The sequence below is a fragment of the Diadema antillarum genome, unplaced genomic scaffold (genome assembly GCF_040938485.1).
Source record: "Diadema antillarum isolate AM-2024a unplaced genomic scaffold, OU_Dant_1.0 scf00000126, whole genome shotgun sequence".
NCBI lineage: Eukaryota > Metazoa > Echinodermata > Echinoidea > Diadematoida > Diadematidae > Diadema > Diadema antillarum.
Window position 1 is genome coordinate 538063 of NW_027271015.1, and position 25582 is coordinate 563644.

A 25582-nucleotide genomic window follows, 5' to 3' on the forward strand; every position below is an offset into this window, starting at 1 on the left:
CTTTTGTCCAGTCAATGTGTTGCACAGAGACGTGAGCTGCAATTCGAGGAATAGAGGGCGCAATGATAATAACACTTGAGAATAATCTGACTGCCAAGACCCTAACTCATCACAATAGCATAAAAGGGGGAAAATGATCGGCGCACATTTCTGTGGCTAGGCTATTGTGAAAGCAGCGCAAAATTGGTGCGGACATGGATACAAGTTTTTGTGTATTAAATTTTACTTCTTGTCAAGAAAGAAAGTGTACTCAGGATTTGTGTATAACGTCACTGGGGAGTATTAAGTCATAACCACCTCTTCTAATTTGCAAATATATATATGTAAATGCCACCTAAAAAAAAAAAAAAAAAAAAAAAAAAAAACTTTACAATAATATTTATAACTTTTCATTTTATATCTATGATGCAAGTTGTATTTTCCATTCTTTTTATACAGTGTGTATTTTTGACCCCCCTCTAAAAATTTGACCGCCTTCATGAAGTAAACATTGAAACATATTATGATAATCACACGTACTGTCGTAAGTATTGATGATAAGAAATCTGAAGCCAAAAACATGGGGATAGCTCATATTGTTTTTCTGCCTTTTCAAATCTCATTTCAGACCATGCCATTTTTACACTATTAAATTCTACTAATCATCACTATAAAAATGAAGGACTGGTGTTTTGAAAACGGTTCCTTTTCATGAGAAAGAACCCCCCCCCCCCCCTATGCTACCTAAAACGTCAAATAAGTGTACACTAATTGATCGTCCTGTAAACTAACAACACTGGAATTAGCAATTTCAGACGGACCTTATTTTGCAAGTTTTAAATGTGACACGGTCACACAATTCAGGCCATAATTCCGCTGTAGTCACTCCGTGGGTATAACCGGCGAATACATTTTGTGTATAGTCATAACGCAACATGAAGTTCGTACATGTATCAGTTATTGTCGACAAATCGCCCTCAAGCGGACGAGTTTTCATGATCATTGTACCCGACGTCTTTGTCGGCCGCAATACAAGGAAATAATCAGGGAAGGAAATTTACTGTAACGACTTTTATTTGCGAAATAATGATGCCATCTCAATATATGATTGATTAATTCTCTTTCCAAAGCCGTCACTTTACATTACTAGTTTCAATTTTGCTTTCTGCGTGCAAGTGTAGTCGTCTGCACCATTCTGCATAGTTGGCTTTGTGCGAGCTTCGCATTTTACTGTTTTATATTACTGAATCTACATGTATGGTACTTTTATTGTTTGTTTTGCGCTGAACTACAATTCTATACGATTCAGTTACAGCAACGGATTTTTTTTTGTCTAAAGGGAGGAGTATTTGTGCGTGTGTGTGTGTGTGTGTGTGTGTGTGTGTGTGCGTGTGTTCTGCACTAAAACCATGTTCATGATAAAGGTGTTGTATTCCTGATGTCTTTATTGGTTAACAAAAGTAAAGACTCCATCATTCTTACAATAATTTCAGAGAGTGGAACCCTTTGATGCTGAAATGACTCATAATCCATTCATAAAATGTTTGTCAACAGAACTCAAATCTGGTGACATCTTCAAGTAGACATGATTCAATGTACATGATGTACAAACCAGTTGAGAAATGACGTCAGAAATATCGTAATGTGTCTATCTTATCATATTTGACACCAGTGAGAATTAACCGGGTCAGCCTCTAATCAAGAACAGCATAGTATATGTAATGTACGACACATAAACGACGGTTCATGTTTAGACTCAAGATGTAGTGGAAGTTGCACACTTTTATTCATTCATCATGTTCATAATATGCTCTATAAAAAAAGATAGACAATGATACACTTGTTACAAATATCAAAACTCATACGACTAATTTGTATAAGCGATTAGGAGTTTTACAATTGAATGCCTGATAGAGTAAAAAAAAACAATCAATGAACAATATGTAATGCGTGAATATCGAAAACATGTTGTGAATCAAACACCATCCATACACACAGTCACACCCATGTAGCATTGCACATAATTATGCAAGACTTATCATACCAGCATTGTATGATTTCACGTGCATTAATTGTGATTGTCAAAATATGATAGTTTTATGATCACGCATCACAGTCACAAGTGGAAATAATTATCATGAAAGTGGAGCCGCCGTATTACAAATTACTCAGTCTATATGTTCAGTTCAGTTCAGTTCAGTTCAGTTCAGTTCAGTTTTTATTTCTGCATTTCAAAATCAATACAAATCAACAAATCAACAAAATACTTACATAGTCATTTACACAGCTAATATTCGTAACGTTTGGATCTTACATACATTTTCTTTTTTTCAAGAACGAATATCATATATGAAAGGAAGCAATAGGAAATGATAAAAATGAAATGCAGGGGACCATCATCATAAGCTAAGCTTGACGAGGAAGATGGCCCCAGATGTTTCAGATGTATGTTTTTCACGTGATTGAGATTGTGACGTCACACCGCGATCTCAAGCACGCGTGAAGCTTACATCTCAAACATTATACATTTAATTGTATGTGACTCATCACATTTAAGTCTTGGCGTGAATCAATTTCTGCTACAGCTACAGCTACTTAACAGTGCATCAGAAAGTCTAAAAGCTATAGCCTTTGCTAAAGTAAAGGCCTGCTGTATCGCAAATGCTACAGTCAATTCGAATGATTAATGTTCTTTGAAAAAATACGGGGTACATGATGTATTTATGTTTCCGAAATGTTACTATAAATCAACCTTTCAAATATAGGTACGTAAAGGGGGTGTATCTTGTGAGAGTCAAATGTTTGCCAACTTAGCGAATTGTAGGTTTCGTCAGAAATTTTGAAAATGTTCTAAAATTATCTAAAATTTACCAAAGATTTGCCAAGTTCGCAAATATTAGCTGCTCAGTTAAAAAAAAAAAAACTCTTTAACGGGTTAAGTTTCTTGTGATTATGAGGGAAATTGAATAACATAATTATCTAAATTAATTATGTAACTATCAAAAGTACAACTGTAATGTGAAAACGTGAGACAGAACAAACCATATGCTTACAACGTACATACATGTAGACATTAATATTCGCAATTCAATCGGACGCACTGGAGGCTCTCTGAGGACGCAAGTTAAGCAAACACAATTGATTGTATTGTGATGGAATAATATCAATGCACCTTCAAAAGGGACGTTTCCGAGGTACAAGAGTAAAGTTCGGCTACGCTCAAAAGACAATAAACCAGAACATCCCCTTCCCTTCCCCTCCCCACACTCTAACCCCCCCCCCCCACCCCCTCACCTTTTCATCTGCAGACGAGAAAATGTCAAATCGTGAGTAACGTATCAAAACCTTACAAGGCGCTCTCATTATACTCACTAACAGACTCCACGATAGACCTTTTCCCATATAATTGCCAATCCTTCGGGAGATTTTCACATCCAAATGAATGAAATCATAACAGAATTGGTACTTTGGTACCAAAGCTGTACTCTCCAAACACTAACTGGAGACTCTTTATTAACTCTAACTAATTTATATATACTCTAAAGATTGTCATGCACTTAATGTCTTGAAAAGGCATTCACCTGTTACCAAGGAATACAGACTAGCAGAGAGCAAGGGATTAAAGTTTAAAGGCTGCCATTTCGTCGTAATATTGTTGGGTGGCGTCAATACATTTAACAGTATCCGGTTTCATCTCGTCGCGGGGTGGCGCCGGTTTCGGCGTATGGAACCCGGTGCTTTTGAAGGCCACTTCGTGAATTTCCTGATTAATTAAAGGAATCATACATCGCCACGTGTTGACAATATCCGCGCTCCCATCCCACTCAAGAAGGGACTGGGTGTACGGCATGCCGGCGGCCTCGCACAACTTCGGCAGATACAGCGTTGGATTCGTTGCCAAATCGTCACAATCGATCACAACCGGGTTCGGATCGATGTTCTCCCGGACGTGCTTCCACAAATCGTACTGACACTTGTACGTGTATCCAGGCATCATAAATGTAACGTCCTTGGTCATATCAAAGGTTTCCTCCTCCAGCGGTTTGCCCGTTGACAATCCCTCCGTCATTTGCTTGAAGAGCAGCCGACGCCAGGAGGGGAACATACGATCTGGGCGTCGGATAAGAAAGACGTGCTTGAAGTTAGCCTCCTTGCTGGGCAGCATGTCGTAGAAGCCTGTGGCTCCGTAAGCCATGTCCTTGATGACGTATGACTTATCTGCTGGTAACGAGTCTAGCTGCATTCTTACACTGTCGCGTCTGATTGGTCAGAAAATAATGCACAAGAATGATCACATCATTGAGTAAGAAAGTGACATTTGTTTAAGATTACAATTGTCACAAGCATTATCATAGCAATTAGACAAACCAACGATCGTGAAAAAGTTAACAAAGCACATTATTTCATGACGATAAGATACCACAGCATATACCTGATGTCTACAGAAACCCCATCTCATTATATTGAAAGTGACAACATTACATGAAGATAAAACCCTGAATAGTAACAGACAATATTAGACATTCGCGGCTTGCCAATCAGTTAGACTCACAATCATTTAAAGGACATGAACTTGAAATACAAAGGAATTAAAAGTATTTGATGTAAATCTGTACGTGCATTTCTTTTTCAAAGTCTAGATTTTCTTAGTAATATACAAAGTGGTACAATTGATTTAATCAAGTTTTACAGGTTTCAATAGAGTGTTTCATAAGTCCTGATGATCACAAACAAATTGCTATATAAAATGCATGGGTTGGGTAACGGGTATACACTGTGCGTGTATCAGATCCGTATAAGTTCTACTCATTACGACTATGATATATTATCTGGCAAATTAACTGCGACGCACACGCCTTTTGATGTATATGATATGAATCAACGAAGAAAAGTTATTATGGAAATTCCTGTGAGGGATCACCGCCAGCCAAGCGAGCGGGGGGAGGGGTTAGACCAAGTGCAACCTGATGCATGCATTAATCAATAGCATTTTAGTAGTTTACATAATCAATGATCAATAAATAAGGATGGCCCCGGACACATCAGACTGACATTGACCAACATTTTGATGAAAGGGTATAAGTGAACCAGGATTGAATGAGATCATAATCCAGTAGATATTTTGATCGTTTCAGGGCACATTATTTTTGATCATTTATTCACTTTGAAATCGAATTAAAGCAGTGTTCTAACCCTAATCCCACCGGTTTTTTTTGCCCCCCCCCCTTCAGATCTTGATCTCGGATTGCGTGATCCTCGCGAAAATTTGTTCTAAGGTAGAGGTCAATGTAATCTACAAGACTGTGTAGTTAGCATGATTTATCAAATTTTGATTTATGTATTTTATATTAATTAATTTATGCTTTTTTTGCCTATAAATAAAGAAATAAAGCTCCAAGACTTCTTATTTTTGGTGAACAATTGATCTTAATATCCTCAACAATAATATTGAAGCAAAAATTCGGTTTCATAATCATTTCTCATGTATATTATTGTTTATTGAATTTCTTATGTATTTCTTTGTTTTTTACTTTTTGTTTTGTTTTGTTTTTTCGTCAAAATTTGGCGCAGAAACTTGTTAAAGCATAATTAGGCTAAAATAGAACATTATCAGCCACTGAAAGGAAAAATATTCATTTTTATATTAATTGATTGCAAAAACACAATTTACATCGGATTTGTACACAAATTCATGTTTTTGAGCAATTTTTGGGTCGACGAATCTTTTTCAAAGGGGCGTGGCTTCAAAACGGTATGCCCGCGGGAGCAAAAAATTTGGTCTCAAAAGTTGCGCGATACTTTAAAGAAAAATGTCATAAAATGTCGCGGCGAGAGCACCACGCGTTGCGGTATAATGACGCGAAACGTCGAGGGGGGGGGGGGGGGCGGCAAAATGCCCCCCCCCCCCCCCCGGTGGGAATAGGGTTAAGGCGGAAATTACTTACTCTTTCGTGTTATCAACTGAACATCATGAACATAGATTGTGGTGTAGGCGCTAGTACGCTCTCAGTGCTCTTTCGGGGGCGTTTTATGGACTGTTATTTTCATGATATTGATTTTTCAGACACAAAGCTCATCAAACAAAAACAAATATTGTTTTTATGCTTCGTGTTTTTAATGTCGTTTTTTTTTTCTCTTTTTACTCACAGAAAGAGCGATGTGTCCAGCTTGCTTGGATCAAACTTATTTTCCAAGGGCGTTCCCTTAACTTTGGCCGCCATGCCGGCCCCGAAGGCCGCGTAGTCGAAGTCTTTCATCAGTCTCGGCAGCTTGAAGCCCATGGAGGCGCACATGAAGTCGTTAAAGAAGGCGAGACAGTACGGCTCGTACCATGCCTGGAAGAAGTTATCAGTATGAAAGAAGGCGTGGCAGAGATATTATCAAGTATCAAGGAAACATCGAAAACTCAGTGTGAGAAGGCCCTTTCAAGGACCATGGAAGTTTGTTCATTTTTTTAAATACCTCCTCAGAGCAATACTCATCGCTCATTAAAAAGAAAAAACAACAACAATGTCCTACTGCAAAGAGCACGGATTGTACATTATAGCTATTTTGTTTTGATATGAGGTAGACCTACATGTATTTATTTTGTATGTTGTGATTTCGCTATTCAACGTGAATCAACTTTGCACTGTATTAGTAGCGGAAGCACAGTTTCTCGCTCATCTTTCAATCAAGTATGAGAACTTCCAGAAATACAGCGCAGTGTTACGTGTAGCGTGATAAAATGAATGTCATCTAGTTATATTCAGCTCCAGAAAATAAGGCAAACAGGTTTTGTTCTGTTTTGTTTTCGTTTGTTTTGTTTTGTTGGGTTTTTTTTTTTAATTCTCTGATTCCATTTTGAATCTCAAATGAGGCTGGAAACGCAAAGATGATGGAGAAATACCACTCATTACAGTCATCTTTCATTACTGTAATCATCATTCTGATGTGGAACAAAAACAGGAAAGGGAAAATGGGGACTTAATCAAAAGCTTGATATGAATCATGATATCCAAAATCACTATTGTAGAGTTTAAAGTTTAGAGTTTACACGTGTCCGAAATGACCATATTCATCTTTGCGAGGAAACAAAATACCACAAGTCTCGTGAAATTTTATTTTCACTTTTACAAAATGTAAGAAAACACACCATCACAGCCGTGAAAACAATGTTCTAGCTAGACGACTCCTCTATTATGTTATCATAAGCAGCTAAAATAATAACACAAAGTTTTTAGGGCTTTGGATTGACCAAGAATTATCCTGGAAAACTCATGTTAATTTTGTAAGTAAAATTTTGTCTAGAAATATTGGGATTTTGAATAAGCTCAAACATTTCTTTCCTGTTCATATTTTGCAGAGTATATATTCTTGTTTAATATCTCCACACTTCAATTATGAAATTTTGGCGTGGGGAAATGCAATTCACTCATTACTAGATTCCCTTCTCCGTATTCAAAAGCGTGCAATAAGAATCATAAACCACGCCGGATATTTTGCCCAGACCAATTGCTTTTTTCCATCAAAACAGAATTCTGAAAATTTCAGACTTATTTTATTATAATCTCGGAATTTTCATGTATAAACTAACAACTAATGAATTACCATCTGTTTTTATCCACATGTTCAAAAGGAATCGTTCTATCCACTGTTATCGCCTTCCCCGTACTCGCACTATTTTTGCAAAGAAGACAATTATATTTACTGGACCCAGATATTGGAATAATCTCCCTCTAGATATCACTTCTTCCTTATCTTTATTTACCTTCAAACGCAAATTAAAACAGTTATTACTTAGTGGATACACACTACCAAGCCTTTAGCAACCTTTTTATGCTCCCAGTCTTTTGTCCTTGACCGCAGCACCAAGTTATTCAAGTGATTTCATGGTACCGATACATCTTTTGATAATATAGCATTTTTGTTATTCAAACACTTTGATTTGTATGCAGTCTGGTTTGTGCGATATCTATGTGGTTCATTAGTTTATTACTCATCGATTTTTTGTACTGGTGTAATTTTAGTTGGTCTAGACAAACATATCCGTTCTCCGTGTAAAATTATATGCCTATGAACTCGGAACCTACAGTTTTACAAGCTTTAAAGCTTTTATTTAGGCCCCATCGTATTTCTTATACTTACTTGTGACATTTTCATACGATGTGACCATGTACATTTGTGTCAAGTATATTTTCTTTTTCTTTTTCTTCTACAATCAAAAGACATGATTGTATATATTTTGTACTCTTGTTTTGTCGTCAATAATTTTGTAATGTCATCATTGAGAAAATGAAAATATGAAATAAATTTGAACTGAACTGAATTTGAACTGAACTAAAATTATCGCTGTGTCGTTGGATATTGGTTGATACAGATATTTAAGGTTATATCCTACTAGAGTAGGTCTACCTGCTGATGTCTTCTAAAATAACCTGTCAAACATTTCCGTATGCCATTTTAGTTCGAAAACGCTCGTTACCACTTTGGGAGTGCAAGAATTCTATGGTTGCCAGAATCGGCTTTTGAAATGAAACTATTGTGATTAAACTTTCATTGCATATCACAATCATTGTAAACCACATGGCAAGTTCTGGGGGCATAGTGAGCAGAATTTTCAGTTGTGAAAGACGTCTCTTCTCTGTGCACTGGCGCCAGACAAATGCATGCTTCTTACCTGTGTGTTCGGTTGGAAACTTAGACACTTGAGGACGCACGTAGAGATCGAGCGCGGTACGCCCCAGATGATCACACGAAACGTCTTTCCGTCCGCCATATTGGAATCTGTGTTCTTTGACGCGAGTCTGCCATTTCATACGATATAAGGAGAAAGACCAAGATATTGTCAGCCAACTCTTTGTGAAGAGGTCATCATAGTTTACAGACCGCCACAGTGTCATTTCATTTCCAGACGTGGACTCATTGGCACAACACTTGCTTGCTGTGTACATGTACAAAGCAAGCCAGGCCACTCCATCCCAAGTGTATAAGATATGAGTGCGCATCGAATCCTCTTTTCGATATTGTTTCTCCTTCTCATTTATCTTATTTATCTTATTTATCTTATTATCCAATTCAGTTATAGTGTTGGGTTATTATGAATAAGAGACGAGTTTAGGAGACAATGGAGTAGGGTACTCATAATTATGCAATAGCATCATACATCATCCAGGTGAATGCCATGTAAATCTTAAAGGGATCGTATAGTTTTAGTTGAGACCTAATTTCAGTTTCTAACATTTTTTGGTGATATAATGAGAAACGTCTTATGAAATATGAAAGAGCATGTAATTCTATGAGGAATTCAACGTTTATCGTGATGAAAATTGGTTTTGAAATGGCTGAGATATCCAAAAAGAGCGATTCAAATAAAGTGTGGGACCCACCTTTTATTACGATTGCTTTGTTTTACTTTGTTTTTGGATGTTTCAGTCATTCCAAACCCGATTTCATCAAATAAACTTTGAATTCCTCTTAAAATGGTATGCTCTGTACGATATCATAAGTGTTTTCTTGGTATCTCGCAAAAAGTTAAAAGTCCAATTCTCATCTCCACCGATACTGTGCCATCCCTTTAAAGGATACATTGTACCAAAGCGTGTGACAACTCTTGATTACTGCGCCCATAAACATCGTCGAAACTTGAAATATCACAATCGCAATTGTATTATCAATAATGGATAAATCAAATCATCTCAACAGCAGACTGAGCCATAAATTACTCACCTTTTCTCTTTCATCTCCAACAGTGAGAGAAGACATTTAAAGGGATAAGGAAATGATTTTGTCTCTACAGTTCCACTGGGCAACAACACTGGCCTAGCTTGCCTTTGTGAAATCAGATCAACAGCATTTCAAACCAGTGCTGTCTATTGCTCTAATTATCTTCAAATTGTTTCTTTTTGCCCTAAATTCCCTGTATATAATATCACTTTTTTAAGATGTTACTTAATTTTCATTAGTTCGCTTTCCATATCATATTGCATGCTTATAATGTGAATAGGTAATGGGTGCTTTTTGTGTGTGTGTGTGTTGTTGTTCATATTGAATCATGGTAATTCCATCAAATCAATGAGAACAGAACACTATGCCACCGGAAGGAAGGATATCTGGACTCTGTATTCTGGCAGCGAACGAATCGTGTGAGAGATGACGAAAAAAAAAATAAGAGTAGGACCTACTTTCCAATTTGATCCACAGGTCGTCGGGTCAACTTACTCAAAACCAACCCATGTTTCCACATTAGTCTGGATTTCAGACCGGTGCACAGGCCCAAACGAAAGAAGGCGTGCAAAGGATGGGATTGATCGTGGGACGTACCAACACAAAGGAGGTAAGCCTTATACTCCAGGCTCGACTATCGCATGGAGCTACTTCATTTAGTAAGTCCATGGTTTGGGCATATACATCAATTGTAGATCGCACGGTACACACAAGTTAAAAGATCTCACATTAATTGGCTTTTACAGATCATGGATAAGTCTCAAAATCCCAAATTCTAGATTCTCCTTTAATCCTTTTTTTTTCTACTCCTCTTACACTTCTACACTGACACATTTCCTGTCACAACTTGAGTTATACACAAGCTCAAAGACAGCTAGGTCTCCTAGGCCTAAATAAGGGGAGCGTATTGTTTTCCTTCAGACCTAACTTCAGATTTTTAATATTTTTGGTGAGATAATGAGAAACCTCTCATGAAATATGAAAGAGCATGTAATTCAAAGAGGGATTCAGCCTTTAATTGATGGAAATCGGTTTCAAAATGGCTGGGATAACCCCCCCCCCCCCCCAAAAAAAAAAAAAGATATTCCTAATAAAAAGCGGGGACCCATGCACTTTTCTTCTCTTAGTTTTACTTTATTTTTGGAGTTTCAGTGATTCCAAAACCGATTTTCATCTAATCAACTTTGAATTCCTGTTAAAACGGTATGCTCTGGTTTCGTGATATCTCACAAAAAGTTAAAAGCCCAATTCTCATCTCCACCAATATTACTATACAATACCTTTAATGTATAATAGTACATTGCATTGCAGAAACATGCATTGTCATTGCTACCATAGCTTGTTCCAACATATCAGGAAGTACAGCAAAAAAAAAAAAAAAAAAAAGTGCGTGAAAGAAGACTGTGTGTGAAAAGTAAACTTGAATTGCTATTGTGATCGAGGTATATGACTGTATTATACAGTCATAATACTCGATCACAATAGCAATTCAAGTTTACTATTTCACACACAGTCTTCTTTCACGCACTTAGTGCAGCTACATGACATGGTAGCATGTAGGCTACCATAATCAAGGTACATTGCTTATGCATATTTCAAGTGACTTTACTGTTAATGACATCTACGTTTATGGATGATGAGCAAAATGTTGCAATGTGAAGTGACACCATTGTGAAATGCAGAGGACAACGTTTTGTGTGGATATAGCAGTGATCACCCATCGAGTGTATGTAGAAGACTGCAAGTAGACGCGTTCATCGATCAGAAACACGACATCCACGATATTGTAGTACGTGGGCGCAGTCGGACAGGTACACTGTATTGTAGGATGAGTTGGCTGGCATCAGTGGGCGTGGGCCAGTGCATTGGAAGTGGCAGTGGAGATGCCTCAGTGCATGAGCATATACGATGTATGCACTCATGTCCGTTGCCATGGCAAACATAAACTTCGTTCACCATTCACTGACATAGAACACCGATCAGATATGGTAATTATCTATTACAGCTGTAATAGATAATTACCATATCTGATCGGTGAGAGGCTACATGGTGTATATCACATGAATTGAGAAAGCACGTACATGTGCTTCTTGTACCTAATCCCACGTTTTATAAAGTCAATTGCACCTACCTGGAACTATAAAAAACGTGTGTGTACAAGAATGTCCCATTAACATGATTAAACAGCCAGTAATTCTAATTTCCATGTTTAAACAAAAATCATATCGAAATATAGGACTTATATCGTGCAATGTATGAAGCGGCAAACGAGAGATAAACTGATGACTTACGGTACTCACTTTTGGTACCCGGTGCTAATTGGAACAGGGACGACCCGAGACAATAGAAGTGAGCCAGAAGCCGACCAGCTCAGAACCCTTGTCCGTCTATAGTCTCTAGGACGCAACTATACACAAGACCTGGGTGAAGGTATTGTCTTTCCCCTGTGTAGGCACAAAGTTGGTTTTCTGCGAACCCTTTCACTGGACAACCTCACGATCTCTCGTCCGCATAAGGTGCGACGGAAACAAACAACGACTTTCACTGGTTCAATATGACTCTTATTGGTTTCTCAAATTGAATAGTAGTCTATAACTTCAGGCGTTCTATTCAACTTCACAAGAACTTTTGGAAATGGCAGCAATGCATTGATTGTATTAGTGCGTAGGGCCTATACTCACAAACTTTCACCTCGCTATAGAGGATTTAGGAATCACACTTATAAATGTGTGTAAATAGATACATGTAGTTTTTTTATTTGTTATTTTAAGAATGATTATAATAACGAAATATTCAGCGCTCTCCGTTCTTTATGACATTCTATAAGGAGACTAGGATATATAATTCAATCCAAATAATCAATAATCGTGGTATCGTGATGCAGCTGCTCAGGCTGTTCAATTTCATTTACAGATAAAAGACCAAAAGGGATTTATACACACTATGCTTCAGACAAGCAAGTCTGGAATGGATCTATTCACTCCCACGACCAATAAATATAAGAACATAGACGAATAGACGACTATATAGCTTCCTGTACTGGTCATAATAAACACACACATGCATTGTATGGATACGTACAACTGTATATAGGCCTGCACATTTACATTATAAGTCAATCATGCCAAAGAAGGAGTGGTGGTTGACTTTGGGTCATGATAGGTAAAAAAAAAAGAAGTCTTCATTTTTTTCTTTTTTTTTTATTTTTCGGCTGACAAGCAAAAAAGCCAAAAACAAAACAAACAAGACAAAACAAACCAAGCAAACACTAAACAAAAACAAATATTAAAAAAGGAGCCGTGGGGGAGGGGGTAACCCCTTAACCATCGTAGATCCGTCACTGAAACACAAAGACGAATTGATATCCTCGCGCGAGAATATAGCGCCTGAGATTTATCTGTATAGCAAAGAACCTCTTTGATTTCTACTGTCATGGTCGCACGCATGATTTTTTTTTCCCGAGGGGGAAGGGGGACCTTCAGGTTAGGGGAGGAAACCTCCTGCAACGCGAGGAGACTTTTGCAATTTTACTGAGACTAACCAATCAGCACTTTATTTGGAAAATGTGAAATTCTTCAATCAAAACTGTAAGAGAAATCAATATGTAGGGGACAATATCATGCTGAAACGACGTTGAACGTGGTATCTGTCACTTCTTGATCCAAGCGTGGGTCTTCACTCTTCACTCTTCATCAAAGTGCAGGACCGAAGGGGCTGGGAAAGGGTATCCCCTATCAGTCCATGGAGGTGTATCGAAAGGGGGATGTGTCGGGAGGGGGGGGGGGGAGAGTATCCTCCTACTAGATATACATGAGGGATTTTTATTTGAAATTCAGCAATATCGTGCGCACCTTATAGGTGGCATAATTATGTTTTCTACAAAAATGTATAAGAAAAATCTGGGGACAATGTGAATAACTATAATAAATCGTGTTTTCTGCACTTCTTGTTTCACGCGTGCGTCGTTCACTATATGAATTAAGTCTATGGAGGTGTACGGGGGGGGGGGGTAAATTATATCACCCTCCCACACTAGGGAATTTTGCATTTTGTATAGGAAATCCGGCAATAATCTAGTTCACACTTACGTCTAGTTCGCAATTTTCAAAAAGGGTATTACAAGAAAATGAATATTTACGGTACATAGATGGAGGTAACATGGACCAAAGGTGTGTATGTTTGTGTGTGTGTGTGTGTGTGTGTGTGTGTGCACTTGTGCACCCATTACAACCGATGACATGCATATAGATACACACCTTCAAACTGGTGACACACAGACAACTGGTGACGTCATCGGTTGTAACTGAGCATAAATTTACGAAGAGGAACCCCCTATGGAGTCAATTTTCAAATTATACTGTTTTCTGAGCATAGTCATCAATTGGATAGGAACAAGCAAATACCTCGACAGAGGAGAAAAATTGAACAGCGCCATCTCTCACTTACACCCGGGGAATCCCCATAAATTTTCTGTCGGAGATGTCACCAGTTATGTGGAGCTCTACCTACGCGTACGCGTACGCCGCGTGACGTCATCTCGCAAATATTGCTGGGCGACCCCGGCGATCGCTAGCTAACATGACGAAGAAAATTGACTGCTGGGGAGGTGTGAAGCTAGCTAGACGTAGACGTCTCTCTCAACTCGCACGAGACATTGTTCATCTGCTGTGTCTTCGGAAGGAAAAGGTAAGTCAGTGATGACTACTGGATAGGCCTAAATTTTATTTTTTTAAGGTAAGATATACTCGTGAAATAGGCAACACCACTGCGTGTCCGTATTGTAGCAACGACGGCAAATCTTCAGTCCCATACATAACAAATTGTAGTAGGCCTCTGTGACCACTCCTCAATGGCCTACCTGGCCTCTTCTTGCACGCCGCCTCTCAGCTCACCGCACCAAAAATGTGCGAATCACCAGACACCAGATCACGTAGAAATGCTGCCGTATACTGGTTCTACAGAAGAAAGTGCCTAGCGTAGAGCAGGCTAGAATTCTGACGCATTTTGCAGTGATATGAACGAAGTGTTCTGTTCTGCTATCATGCACAATTTTTTATGAATGAAATAGTATACCGTAGTCAGCCATTAACCATTTTCTTCCCCTTCTTCATGCTATCCTTTTCTAGTTCTAGTTCCATCATCTGTTTCACCATTAATTCTCCTTTGTTCCCTTCCTCCTCTAACAGTTACATCATTGTCATGCTTTTCATGTTCTGTTACCTTAGTCTTCAATTTCTCCCCTGTTCATTCCGACCATCTGTCTTTTCATCAGCTTTCTTTGCACTTGGGTGCTACAGCTACTCATCCTCCTTCCTACTTACTTACTTACTTACTTGGGTGTAGAGACTGGAAGCAAAGCTTATTTGTCCCTCGTTACAGTTCTGTCCCGTCTCAGGTAGGGCTCATATTTGATTGGGTTGTTTCTCCAGTGTCTTTCTAGGGACGACTTGAATTGCATGGTTTATGGTGGTAGCGTTGATGACTTCCTTGGGTAGTGCATTCCAATTGTTAACATTTCTTATTGAGAAAGCAGACTGCCTCAGACTAGAATGGATACGTTGTTTGACAAGTTTGAGACCATGACCTCTTGTTGATGAACCACTGGCCAGTTGGAAGAATTTAGAGGGATCTACTCTGTCAAAGCCTTTCAGAATTTTGAACATCTGTATCAAGTCAGCCCTCTGTCTTCTATAAGCCAGAGTGGGAAGGTGCAGTTCTCTGAGTCTTTCTGGGTATGTCATTTGTTTCAGTTCAGGAAGAAGCCTTGTTGCCCTTTGTTGGACTTTTTCTAGCATGTCCTCATCCCTCTTCAGTGTTGGGTGCCATACTGAGTTGCAGTATTCCAATGTTGGTCTCACAATTGTTTTGTAGAGTGAGAGAAAGCCCTTCTTCTGTAGAGTTGTGAAAGATCTCTTAATCATTCCCACTTTACTATTGGCTCTATTGGCAGCATCTGCTGAGTGTTTACTGAAAGACAAATTCTCCTGAAACAGCACCCCCAAGTCTCTTTCTTCACTTCCACATGTTATTGAGATGGGATTTGAGTCAGTATCCAGTGTGTAGTCATACCTATAGATGGTTTTTCCTCCCGTAGTGCATTACTTTGCACTTACTCTCGTTGAATGGCAATTGCCATTTGTTAGACCAATTTGTTACTGCATGTAAGTCCTTCTGTAATGAGTCTGAGTCGGTTTTGGAGTCCACTATCCTGTAAAGCTTAGTATCATCTGCAAATAGTTTTACACTGGAATCAACTGTAGAAGGCAGGTCGTTAATGAAGATGTTGAACAATGTTGGTCCCAGCACACTTCCCTGTGGTATGCCACTTGTCACAGGAATAGATTTTGATTCATGCCCGTTGATCGTCACTTTTTGGGTTCTGTCTGTAAGGTAGTCACTAATCCAGGCAAGTAAGGTACCATCTATTCCGTATGATCTAAGTTTGCATATAAACAATATCAGACGTCGATGTGGCACACTGTCGAATGCTTTTCGGTAATCAAGGTAGATACAGTCTATGGCATGCCCCTGGTCAATTGCATCAGTCCACTCCTCGCAAACCTCCAACAGTTGAGTACAGCAAGATCTTCCAGCCCGAAATCCATGCTGTTCGTCACTCATTAACTTGTTTTGTTCTAAATGATCCATGACACGATTTCTGACAATTTTCTCCATAGTTTTGCATACAATGGAAGTAAGACTGACAGGTCGGTAGTTGGCTGGGTCACTCTTTTTCCCTTTTTTGAAGATAGGGACTACCATAGCTTGTTTCCATACAAGTGGACATTTTCCCTCATTGATTAGCTTTGTGAATATCATTTGCAGGGGTTCGGCAATCTCAGCATGTGTTTCCTTTAGAACACGAGAGTGAATACCATCAGGACCTGGAGATTTGTTGATGTCCAGATGCTCCAACAAGTCATCTATTTCCTCAGTTGTAATTTCTATGTCAGTGAGAAGATCATTGCATTTTCTCTCAACAAATGGCATTGCGTGAGTATTCTCCTCAGAGAAGACACTTCCGAAGTAATTATTGAGGGTCTCAGCCTTCTCCTGGTCCTCTTTAGCCCATCTTCCATCCGGTGCTTGGAGATCTGGTACTGTCGACTTTGGTTTTGTCTGCTTCTTCACATAATTCCAGAAACTTTTGGCATTTTGCTTGATTTCTTCTGCTAGTTTGTTTTCAAAATCTGCTTTTGCTTTCCTGATCACTGAGGTAGTAATGTTTCTTATCCTGATATACTCCTTCCAGTGTAGATTCACGTCAGGATGTTGTTTTCTCTTACTGTCACGATATTTATTCCAAGCCTTCCTTTTCCTTCGAACTGCCTCTAGGGCTTTGTTATTCATCCATTCCGGTCTGTTTCTTTTTCTCTTTCTTTTCAAGGGGACACAATCTTCTATAGCTCTGTGGAGAGTCATCTCAAAAATATCCCATGCCTGTAATCCTGTAGCATTCTCGAAACTGGAATTCCAGTCAATGTCCTTCAGTTGTGACCTCATTTTGTCATAGTCGGCGTGATAGTAGCTTCTCGTAATAGGCTCCTCCTCTTCCTGTGTGTTGCTGACATCCATCTCAAAAGTAATAGTCACATGGTCACTCTTGCCGATGGGTGGGCCAATGATGACGTCATTAATCATATCCTCATCGTTGGTTAAGATCAAATCAAGTAAACTAGGTCTCTGGCCTAATCTTTGTCTGGTTGTTTCCTTCACATGTTGATGAAGAAACAGGTCATTCACAGTATCAACAAAAGCTTGCTCATTGTTGTCGCTTACTCCAGAAGCGATGTTCGTCTGCCAGTTAATTCCTCTGTAATTAAAGTCTCCAACCACTATCGACTGTGAGTATTTCATTGAACATGCTGTGCTGAGGAGATCATTCAAGTTGATGTTGTTATCACAGCTACTTGAGGGACTTCTGTAGACACATCCAAAGAGAAGGTCAGTTTTATTGATAGACAATTGTATCCATACTGATTCATCAAATTTTCCATTGTCTATGTCTACCAATTTGCCAGGAATCCCCTCTCTTAGATATATCACAACTCCTCTATGTTTGTCTTTGGTCTGAGATGGCAAGAACATCTGATATCCTAGTAATTGTAATTCGGTAGACTGGATATTATAATCATGAGCAATTCTCTTCGGGTAAATCTCAGTCAATGCTATTACATCTGGTTTGGTGAATGAAATACATGTGTAAAGCTCTTCCTTTTTGTTGGTCAAAACATCACAATTTGTGTAAAAGAACTTGAGTGATGATTCCATTTGAGGCTTTCCATCCAGCTTATCGGTTGTAACATTACCCTTATCATACACAGTCTCTTTCTGGTTGACATCTTGAGGGCATTGGTCCTTGAAAAATGATGCATTATTCACTGGTACTGAACTCAAATTCCCATGTGCTGTGCTCTGTGCTCCACTGTGTGCATCATCCTTCACTGGTACAAAACTCAATTTACCATGGTGTGCTGTGCTCTGTGCTCCACTTTGTGCATCACTTTCACAATACTGTGCAGTGTTGACAAGTGCATTAAAAACTCCTTCACCCGATTGTCTAACGGTCACTGACTCCCCGGCGAAAAGTCCGCTTAACCACTTTTCCGCCGCGTATTACTAGATTCTCCTCGCCCCTGTCAGTTCTCTCCTTCAGGATGTTCCTCAGTCTTTGGTATTCTTGCCTCTCACTCTTTGTGCGATCTCTGGCAATTTGGAGTGATCCTGGCTTGAGATACCTGGCTTTCCTAAAAACTTCCTCTGTTGTGGCTCCACTGTCCATGACAACCTTCAGCGGTCTCGCAGACTCAGACTTTTTTCCAAGACGGTACAATGTTCTCACATGATTGACATCTGATTCCACCTTGAGATCCTGATGAAGAATGGAACACACTTGGTCAAGATCCTCTTTTCTTCTGGTTTTGGCATCCTGACTCTGGGATTCAGGAATGCCATACATGATGATATTGTTTTTCCTTCTCTCTCTTTCCACAAAAGCATCCAGTTTACCAGCAACAAGTTTCTCCATGTCTTCAACTAGGTCACCTTGTGGTTCCTTTGTGTGACTAGAAATACCCTTCTTGAGTTCATCAATTTTTTCTTCCACTGTTTGCTGGTTGTCAGAGATCTTTGTTTTACACTCCTTCATTTCTGCTTTCAAGCCTTCTACCTCCGAGCAAAGTCTAGAGTGATTTGCCTGAAGGGAAGTCATCATCTTTAACATGTTTCCAGCCGTTCCATTGCAAGTTCGGCAATACCAGTGCAGTACATCACAGTCTTTATCATTGATGGTATCATTTAAGTTTCTTGGAAACATTTTGACATGAGCAGTGAAACCAGTATTTACAAAGTTCACATTCAATAGCAGCATCATCATCCTTCACAATATGGTCACAACTGCCACAGGTGTAATCTACCGCTGGTTTGGATGAGCTGGATAAATTTTCCTGGTTTACATCTATATTTGTAGAGGCAGTTGTAGAGGCAGATGTACTCCCCTTTCTAGTTACTGGTTTACTAACACTGGTCTTCCTGTTAGACATTATCTTGTGTCATAGCTTGGACTACTCATAAAACAATGTCAGTGAAGCTCCCGAGTCCTAGCTCGAACGGAAATGGCGACTGGAAAAAAAAATAATCGAAATTCGACTTACAGTTGAGCAGTTGAGTGATGAAAAGATTACTGGTGTACCGGTGAACCATAGAGAAGGGTTTGAATGTGTCTGCAGGGCAGTGTTGACTTCCCTTCAGAAGGTTGGGTATCACTGCATAAATCCTTCCATGTTGGACTATTAACTCGCGGTGTGACCCTCCATGCTTTCCAAAGCCTTGCTCGGGGCTGAAGAAAATCGTCTAAAATCTCTGCAATCCTCCTCAGAAAATCCTCAAAAAAGCATCCAAAGCAGTATACGTCTTCCTTGGTCTCACAGAAGGATTTTTGTTCAGATATTTCAATCAACTCACAATCACCAAACATGAATTTCACGAGCACATTTTAACCGCAGCTACCACACACAGCGACCATTAACATGACCATGTCACAATGTGGATCATTCATAACTGTATTGTAATTGCCATTGATTTGGCATTGGCCGTGCCATCTTCAACTTGAACTTCATGATATTTGTGAAAAATTCTGATTCCCACTCTGCCTACTCTAGTACTCACCTACACTCTTAAAACATTTCCCAACTGGATACAGACGGGCCCAAACTGTGTTTTTCTCCTCTGTAAAGTCGTAATCCGTTTCAGCAACATCCTGGGTTGGAATGGTTTCCATACTTGAAATCGTGCCTGCGGACGATAGACTGCTCGAACTGTTGACGACAGCAGACTGACTCATGCATTCAACACTCATGCTACAACTGTGTACGCAGGAGAGCCACGGGATGCACGGTACAAAATGATACAGCGCGAGTGCACTGCCTTTTTCTCGATGTCACTTTTTCTCGCCTTACTTCTCGCTAAGTCCCTCGCCTGGAGCTGGCTGACCCGGTTGCAGACATGTGGTCGCGGCCGCTGCCGCCGCTGCTCGCTGTAGTAGTAGTCCCTACTCCCAGAGTAGCTGTACACTTGACGCCCACTTTGCACACAGCAATCTTTGATCAGCGCGCGAGATTTGTACACTTTCGGAAGTTCTGAATTCAGTCAACAGCAGTTTATCCGGCCGAATATAGATCCAGACCTGCTCATTATGATCACAAGAACCAACACAAATTGAAGCAGTAAAATTAGCCCTAAACCCCGTGCTGTAACGTTAGCTGTTTTCATCCTCCTTCCTGTTCTGGTTTGTTATGGGTATAGTGTACTATTCATTCTCCTTTTTATCCTTCTCCTTATCTTCTTCCCCTAGCAAAGTACCACACTCCACAGCTGTTTATAAGTAGGCATAATGGCTTTGACATGTAAGAGTGCACGAGTGGTTACAATGACAAGAAGATTGCAAAAAGCAAGTGTGTGTGTATTTATACTTGTGATCTGTTAAATAATAATAATAATAATAATAATAATAATACATAACGTTTATAAAGCACTTAATATCATATTTCTAAGCGTTGGGGAAAAAACAATGATAGAGAACGAGTGATGCCATTCTAATACATAGAAACTTCATGTACATGTTTGTATGTCTAATCATAATATGCATACATGTAGCTTTGAATTGTAAGAGTGGTGACATTGCATAATTATGCACAACATGTGATTTAATACAGTATGTACCAGTAGGAAGTGGAGAAACTGAGTACAAATACATGTACTATCTAGCCTAACCAGACCGCTGTGCTTCGCACAGCAGTCTGACATATAGTGTTTATTAATGTTGTAAACGATCGTCGCTTTTGACGGCAAAATCACATAAAATGTCTTTTATTTTGTTTGATTTTAACAGTAAGATAATTTTTACCACTCACCTACATCATATTTTGGTGATGATTGAGTTGAATTTGGTGTTTTGTTGGTATCCAGACCTTATTGTTGAATTTTTCGGAGTAGATGGTGCGATGATTCACAAAATCAACGAACTACAAAAACTGTACCACGAACTCTCAACCGGAAGCACCGTGGTAACATTTTACGTACGCCCTTGCGTTTTGTGTGTTACGTAAAGCTTGTCATCTGCTACGTACATGTATTTCAGCGTGTGCTGCTCTCATGATCTGACCTTTGCTGCATCCCTTCGCTCCGACAAGGTCATCACTTCCGCCTCGACTAGGTCATAATGAACTTTTCTGACTCGCTACGTTGTAGTATACGAGAGTGATTGCCATTCAAATAACACGCAGAAGATGAGGAGTGCAGCAATACAGACGCTTACAGACCTGATTTTAATCACGGATTTCGGTGGGTTTTTGACGTAATAAAAAAACAAACGCATACTGATTATTGAATGACTATCATAGACTATGGGGATTCCTTATCTAAATATTTCAGTTTTCTTCAATGAATAAAGATATTCCATAAAGGAAACGTACACCCACCGCTGAAAATGACAACATCTACAAGAGGGTAGACGTGCGGTTGCGTGTAGTTAGTACTATACCCTATGTAATAATATACTTACTGTTCAAGTAAATGTCAAATCTTTTTGTATTGTGTATACACTCCTCAAAGAAGTAAGTTCTCTCCCCCCAGCCTTTATTTATGATATATCTCTACAAATATCAAATGGTGATTTTTAGCTAGCAGTAGCAAAAGGTAATACATGCTCAATTTTCTTGTCGGTCCAGTGGGTACTGACATTGTTTGTTTTGTTGTTGTTGTTTTGCATAGGCTTAAGCATTGCACATTATGCTAGCTCTCAAAACCAATGATGACCTGTCGAAACTTTGTCATATAATTTATCCAATTGTCGTACAGCCCATGGATACTGTCACAGAAGAGAGGGACAGGCATCTTCACACATAGACATTGATGACGAGGCACCTGATTAGACGAAAGACACAGTAAGCAATCAGTATTCCTTCTAGATAAGATAAATTGTATTAGTTTTGTGATTTCATACAATATGTAGGAAGTGGAGAAAGTGAGTACAAATACATCGTCGCGCATATGTTCTATACCCTATGTAATAACATACTGTTTTCGTAATATGAAATCTTTCTGTACTCTCCTCAAAGAAGTAAGTTCCCCCCTAGCCTTTATTCATTATCTCTAAAAATATTTCAGTGATTTTTATCTAGCAAAATGTAATAGATGCGCAATTTTCTTATGCACACTCTGAATGGTAAATGGTTGCCATGGAATACACCCTTGTAACTTTTTCGTCAAGTGCGCAAAACAAAAAACAAAAAATGGTTGCACTTACATGGAAGCTACAAGCTACATAATGTACATTGAAGATGAGCCGGCTCACAAATCTGCCATTATTGTCTCAGGTCTCACAGGATTCCCATTGTTTGTACCATCTGAACAGAATTGTGTGCTCTTTAAAGAAGATGCAATATCAACACAACAAAAAAAAAAAAAAAAAAAAACTCCCGTCATCCCTGAGGAAAATGGCATCAGGTTTTAATGAAACATTGTTGTAAAAAAAAAAAAAAAAAAACTTGGCAGGATTGTTTCTATACCTACTAGTATTTACTAACTTCTGTGTGAAATTGAGTGTTACATGAATGAGCACACAACTTACACTTGTGCCCTTAAAAACAAAACAAAAAATACTGTTTCGATTTCTGAAATGTGACATTTTTGCATTTAATGTGTTCTAACTCATGCATGACTAAACAGAACAATCTCATTTTAATTAAAAAAGTAGTCAAGTATGGAAACACTTCTGCTCAGTTATTTCACTCAACAATTTTTCATTAAAAAGGTATGTCATTTGATTGGGGGTTACTTTTTTGTGTTTAAAATATAAAGAAGCGACTTCTTTTGCTCTTTGCACAGGAAAATATATTTTTATGTGATGAAAGTGTGATGATATGGCAACAATTTTACCATTCACATTGTGCGTAAAAAATGCACATACCTTTTTGCTAGAACAAAATTGTTTGAATGTATATTCTGATCAAAGAAACTTCATCTATATACGTGTATGTATTTGTGCATACATTTTTATGCATGGTTTTGAAATGTGAGAGTGGTGACATTGTACAAGAAGATTGCATCTAATGATGTGTGTATATATTTGTAACTGTGAAAGGGGTGACATTTTTATAGCAAACTGTGAGTGTTTATGTACATTGTTTGCATGGTTTTGAAATGTAAGAGTGGTGACATTGTACAAGAAGATTACATATAAATGGTGTGTGTATATACATAAAGTGTTGAAGGGATGACATTCTGATAGAAACTTAATGTTTTTGTGTTTAAGGATATGCATGGTTTTGAAATGTAGGAGTGGTGATGTGCAGATTGGAAATAATGTTGAGTGTTTGTGGTAGTAAATATGTATACTTGCTAACTCGAAATAAGATGATTTTCTTATAAATACAAAGAAGCTCTATAAATGCTTGTTTTGTATGCATGGTTTTGAACAGAAAGAGTGGTGACTTGAAGATTGCAAATAATGGTGTGCAGTTGAATATCATATCTTTCTAACTCTTAAAGTGATAACAATACATTGACATTTTACAAATGTTGGTGTTTTTGTATGCATGGTTTTGAAATGTAAGAGTGGTGATATTGTACAAGAAGATATATTGTGTGGGTGAGTGCATATTATATATACTTTTAAACTGTGCAAGTGATGACATTCTCAAACAGAGACTATAGATGTTTGTGTGTTTATGTATGCATGGTTTTGGCATACAAGAGTGGTGACATTGTACAAGAAGATAACTTATGGTGTGTGTACGTGTGTGTGTATGTGTGTGTCTATAATATAAAGAATTAAACTGTTAAAGTGGTGAGATTTTATTTCTAAATGCATTAATCTTTATGTTTATGTGTTGATGTATGCATGGTTTTGAAATGTAAGAGTATTTTTAAACTATTTAAGTGGTGACATCTTAATACATAAAAACTTTGTGTGTTTATGATGCATGGTTTTGAAATGGAAGAGTGGTGACAATGTACAAGAAGATTGCATATAATGGTGTGTGTTTGTTAAAGTGTTGAAGTGATGACACTCTGATAGAAACTTCATGTTTTTGTGTTTAAGCATATGCATGGTGTGTGTGTGTGTGTATGTATATATGTTGTTAAGTGGTGACATTGTAATACATTAATCTATATTATAACATTAATCTTTATGTTTATGTGTTCATGTATGCATGGTTTTGACATATAATGAGTGGTGACATTGTACAAGACAATTGCAACTTATGGTGTGTGTTTGTGTGTGTGTGTGTATATATAGAATTAAACTGATAAAATGGGGACATAAGTACATTTATCTTTATACAAATAATCTTTATGTTTATGTGTTTATGTATGCATGGTTTTGAAATGTAAGAGTGGTGACATTGTACAAGGAGATTCCTAACAATGGTGTGTGTATCTGTATATACTTTTAAACTGTTAAAGTGGTGACATCTTAATACATAAAAACTTTGTGTGTTTATGATGCATGGTTTTGAAATGTAAGAGTGGTGACATTGTACAAGAAGATTGCATATAATGGTGTGTGTTTGTTATACATGTAAAGTGTTGAAGTGATGACATTCTGATAGAAACTTCATGTTTTTGTGTTTAAGCATATGCATGGTGTGTGTGTGAATGTATAGAATTAAACTGTTGAAGTGGTGACATTGTAATACTTTAACCTATATTATACATTAATCTTATGTTTATGTGTTCATGTATGCATGGTTTTGACATATGAAGAGTGGTGACATTGTACAAGAAGATTGCAACTTATGGTGTGTGTTTGTGTGTGTGTGTGTGAGTGTATAAATAGAATTAAACTGATGAAGTGGTGACATTGTAATACATTTATCTTTATACATTAATTAATCTTTATGTTTATGTGTTTATGTATGCATGGTTTTGAAATGTAAGAATGGTGATATTGTACAAGGATATTCCTAATAATGGTGTGTGTTTGTGTATATACTTTTAAACTGTTAAAGTGGTGACATTTGATGCATAAAAATTGTATGTGTTTAAATGTATGCATGGTCTTGAAATAAGAGTGGTGACATTGTAAAAGGAGATTACAAATAATGGTGTGGATATATATGTGTATTATTATTAATACAATCTAAAACAGAGACTATAGATGTTTGTGTGTTTATGTATGCATGGTTTGGGCATACAAGAGTGGTGACATTGTACAAGAAGATTGCAACTTATGGTGTGTGTGTGTGTGTGTGTGTCTATTAAACTGTTAAGGAGGTGACATTTAAACATTAATCTAAATGTGTAAAAGCATGCATGGTTTTGAAATGTAAGAGTGGTGACATTGTACGAGAAGATTCCTAGTAATGGTGTGTGTATACTTTTAAACTGTTAAAGT

The 25582-nt window shown here is 38.2% G+C and overlaps 1 protein-coding gene and 1 long non-coding RNA gene across 2 annotated transcripts in view; one reads left to right on the forward strand and one right to left on the reverse strand.

Moving 5' to 3' along the window:
• Positions 1–3598: 3598 nt before the first annotated feature.
• Positions 3599–12160, reverse strand: LOC139720286 (uncharacterized). The gene is made up of 4 exons (XM_071631647.1): positions 11985–12160; positions 8639–8765; positions 6127–6314; positions 3599–4238 (listed from the first exon to the last, which is right to left on the reverse strand). The coding sequence occupies exons 2-4, from the start codon at positions 8735–8737 to the stop codon at positions 3599–3601; spliced, it is 927 nt and encodes a 308-aa protein (XP_071487748.1). The 5' UTR covers positions 8738–8765; positions 11985–12160.
• Positions 12161–14264: 2104 nt separating this feature from the next.
• Positions 14265–25582, forward strand: part of LOC139720287 (uncharacterized) — a 35174-nt gene continuing 23856 nt past the window's right edge. The window contains exons 1-2 of the long non-coding RNA XR_011710160.1: positions 14265–14370; positions 22042–22127. This is a non-coding gene — a long non-coding RNA (uncharacterized lncRNA). The remainder of the gene's footprint in view (positions 14371–22041; positions 22128–25582) is intronic.

Coding starts and splice junctions, on each gene's coding strand:
- LOC139720286 (XM_071631647.1), bottom strand. CDS start 8,737: ATGGCGGACGGAAAGACGTTTCGTGTGATCATCTGGGGCGTACCGCGC. Junction 6,315..8,638: donor GTTTCCAACCGAACACACAG/GTAAGAAGCATG, acceptor AACTTCTTCCAG/GCATGGTACGAGCCGTACTG. Junction 4,239..6,126: donor CTGGACACATCGCTCTTTCT/GTGAGTAAAAAG, acceptor CTGACCAATCAG/ACGCGACAGTGTAAGAATGC.